Source organism: Coffea eugenioides, chromosome 11 (genome assembly GCF_003713205.1).
Source record: "Coffea eugenioides isolate CCC68of chromosome 11, Ceug_1.0, whole genome shotgun sequence".
Taxonomy (NCBI): domain Eukaryota; kingdom Viridiplantae; phylum Streptophyta; class Magnoliopsida; order Gentianales; family Rubiaceae; genus Coffea; species Coffea eugenioides.
In genome coordinates, this window is record NC_040045.1 from 30,584,941 (window position 1) to 30,588,676 (window position 3,736).

General features: G+C 40.8%; 1 protein-coding gene and 1 non-coding gene across 2 annotated transcripts; one reads left to right on the forward strand and one right to left on the reverse strand.

The window, feature by feature from the left end:
- The first annotated feature begins 1,142 nt into the window (after positions 1 to 1,142).
- Positions 1,143 to 2,129, forward strand: LOC113752245. Its single transcript, XM_027296367.1, has one exon. It carries the CDS (start codon positions 1,143 to 1,145, stop codon positions 2,127 to 2,129), a length of 987 nt encoding a protein of 328 aa, XP_027152168.1.
- Positions 1,515 to 1,621, reverse strand: LOC113754578. Its single transcript, XR_003465260.1, has one exon. It is a non-coding gene; the product is annotated as a small nucleolar RNA R71 (small nucleolar RNA).
- Positions 2,130 to 3,736: the final 1,607 nt, after the last annotated feature.

The window sequence follows — 3,736 nt, forward strand, 5'->3', positions numbered from 1 at the left end:
ATCGAATCTTCATTATTTCTTCTAATTTGTTGCTATTCGTGCGTTTCCTGAATTAATTGTTCATGGGTATTTCATTAATTGAATATCAACGGCCGGGTATTTGATTTAATTTAATAGCCTACTGTCACATTAACTAAATTGAATCCGTAATTGTTCGTTTAGTTGATACCTAGTGGCAACCACCATAATTGGTTTTATGTTGGAGAAACGTAAGATCTAGTTTAAATAAACCCTCTTAGCGTATTTATTGGTTAGAGTTGGGTTCTTCTAGTTTTAATGCAATTGGATAATTAAATTCCTACGGTCGTACCTAGGGTTGTTATCTGGTTAGGGAAGCAGTCAATGGTCGTACCTTGACTGTCGAAAAAGTAAGGAAGAACTGGTTGTCAGAACTTGTTGGTAACTATAACCAATCTAGTGACGGATGAATGAAATCTGTGCATCGATGATCATTTAATTGGACCGTGTCTGAGCAGTTGATCTTTTGGGTAGAATTTTATTAATTGCTATTTTTAGTAAGTTGTACTTGTGGTGTTATCTTTTGAATTTTATTTATTTATTTTCACTTCCATCCCATTAATCATCCCCCAATTTTATTCTATTGACTTGGAAAGAAATAATTTCCTACCCGCTCCCTGTGGAATCAACCCTACTTGCCATTATACGCAAAATTAATATTTTTATAGATAAATCTGGTATATCGGATCAAGCAAATTTTTCGGGAACAGGGTGAATTAAGTAACCCATTGCACACCTAGGGTCCCTGCTCCAATACTTGGATTTGTTCTATAATTAATTGTGATGGTAATTAGGACTTTTTAGTAATTATTATTGCACAGGTTCGGCACCTGTCAATTGTTGGCGCCGTTGCGGGGGAGTGGTGTTTTGGTTAATTTTGTTTCTTTCCAGGTTGTTTTATTTGGATTTGTCTGGAATTTTTCTAGTTTATGCCTCGTTCTTCTCCCACAGGTGAATTGATTTTCGATCCGGAGGTAGAGAAGACTGCACGCCGAACTAGAAAAGAAACTAGACAACTCAAAGAGGAGTAGTCTAGCATAGCTTCTCAGGAACTAGATTCAGAGATCGAATCATCAGATTCAAGTGGTGACAGTTTAAGTGACCTAAGCCATGAGGATATTCCTATGGCGAATGCAAGAACACTGAGGGAGTTGGCTGCTCCGGAATTGCCCCAGCAGCCGTTGTGCATTACATTTCCAACTCTAGCTGAAAATATCTCATTCAAATTGAAGTCAGGATTAATTCACCTCCTACCCACGTTCCATGGCCTCTCAGGTGAAGAACCCCATAAACACATCCAGAAGTTTGATGTGGTATGCTCCAGTATGAAGCTTCCAAGAATTACTGAGGAGCAGATCAAACTCAGGGCCTTTCCTTTCTCCCTTAAGGATGCAGCAAAGGATTGGTTATACTACGTACCTACAGGTAGTATTACAACATGGGCCCAACTTAAGAAGAAATTTTTGAAAAAATTCTTCCCTGCATCCCAAGCTGTAAGTCTAAGAAAAGAGATATGCAGCATTAAGCAGTATCCTGGAGAATCCCTATACGACTATTGGGAAAAGTTCAATAAGTTGTGCACTAGATGCCCACAGCATCAAATTAGTGAACAACTATTGATCCAATATTTCTATGAGGGCCTCCAGTCGTCTGATAGAAGTATCATTGATGCTGCAAGTGGGGGAGCATTAGCGAACAAGACACCAAGGGAAGCATGGCTACTCATTGAGTCAATGGCACAGAATTCTCAACAGTTTGGCTTCTGTGAGAGTAACCCTACTCGTAGGATTAATGAGGTAGAGAAGCCGTCCATTCAGCAGCAGCTATCGGAGCTAATTTTTTTCGTTCGACAATTAGCTGTGGGAAACATGCATCAAGCAAAGGTCTGTGGAATCTGCACAAATGTGGGTCATCCTACTGACTCCTGCCCTATGTTGCAAGAGAATGAGGCTGAACAAGTGAACATGGCCGAAGGCGTGCCCACGCCTCGTAGGCCGTACGATCCGTACTCCAACACGTACAATCCGGGTTGGAGAGATCACCCCAATTTCAGCTATGGTAACAAGCCACAAAATGCATTTTCAAATCTTCCACCAGGGTTTCAACAATAGTGGCAACAAAAGCCTCAACCATCGTCCTCAAATTCGGGAAACTCTCTGGCGGGTATTGTTAAGAGCCTGACCACGAGTACTGCTCAGTTCCAGCAGGAGACTAGAACGGGCATGAAAAATCTGGAGACCCAAATAAGTCACATGGCGACTGCAATTAATCGCTTAGAGTCTCAGGTTTTTGGGAAATTGCCATCGTAACCCGAGGCGAATCCGAAGAATGTTAGTGTCATGACACTAAGGAGTGGCAAAGAGGTGGAGGGACCTAAGTTGGTAAATTCAAAAAGCAAAAGTGAGGAGGAGATAGAAAAGGAAATTGAAGAGGAAGGGCGCATTCGCGACGAGCCTAAGGTAACATCTATTCCTTCGATCCCTATTAAATCTAATCTAGCTCATTTTCCTTGCAGGTTGGAAAAAACAAAAAGGGCAGGAAAGGAAAAAGAAATCCTGGATGTGTTCCATAAAGTTCAAGTAAACATCCCTCTGTTGGACGCGATCAAGCAGGTACCCAAGTACGCAAAGTTCTTGAAAGACTTGTGCGTTAACAAAAGAAAACTAAGGGATGATGAGAGAGTGATGGTAGGAGAGAATGTATCAGCTGTACTTCAAAGGAAACTCCCACCCAAATGCGGGTGTCGCGCCCCACTTTTCGATCGTCGAAATGTATGATGTGTGAAGTGTGGTGTGTGAACGTGTGCAAAGTAAAAGTAAAGGCCATGGGACTTTGGAAAGCGACGATTTGGCCAAAAAATAGTTTTAAAAAGGGTTTTGAAATGAAAAGTTTGGAGTCGCCACTTGGTAATGGTTTAAGGTGTACCAAGTCACCCAAAAAATGAGTTTTAAAGTCAAGAAGTAATAAACCCTTTTTAAAACGACTCCTAGTCTACGTAAACCAAAGAAAAAGGTTCGGGAGTCACGTTTGACAAAGGGGAAGGCAAGGATAGAATCCAAGGCACCCCTTTGACCTAGCCAAGGCTAGTTGCGTTGATTTAATCAAAGATTTTCTTGTTTTAACCAAAGAATTTATTACATTTGAGTGCTCTACATGAATGCAAACCCTAGACCTAGGGGAATTGGGGGAAATTTCCCTTCAAAGGTTGAGTGGTGCCAATCACATTAATTGTGAAGCCCAATATCAATCCTTTTGAAGAAGTCACGAATAATGCAAGTGGGATGCAAATGAATGGAATGCATGCGTGCAATGTGAGGACATGAGTTTGAAAAAGTAATAAAAGAAAATAAATATGTAAATGAAAGTGTGCACGTGAGTGGGCAATGTATGATATGTGAAATGATAATATGAAGTGCATGTGTGCAAGTAATGATAAAAGTGTTCGTGTGCAAGTGAAGAAACTCAAGGGTGCACGTGTGCAAAAATGGGAGGAAAAGTGAAAGTGTAATGATGGAGTGGACTTAGAATGCATGAGCCTAGGGAATTCATGCATATTGGGACGGGGAGACCTAAATCGTGACTCAATTTGCCCTTTTATAGAGAGGATATAAGCGTGCTAAGGCTTTAGAAAAAGCCACACTCGTCTATATCCCATATTTAAGGGGACTCTTCAGGCAAATGTACCCTATGACTAGTATGAAATGCAAAAATCCTAGAA

What these genes read in the sequence shown, in the direction of transcription:
- LOC113752245 (XM_027296367.1), top strand. Translation starts at nt 1,143, where the DNA reads ATGGCGAATGCAAGAACACTGAGGGAGTTGGCTGCTCCGGAATTGCCC.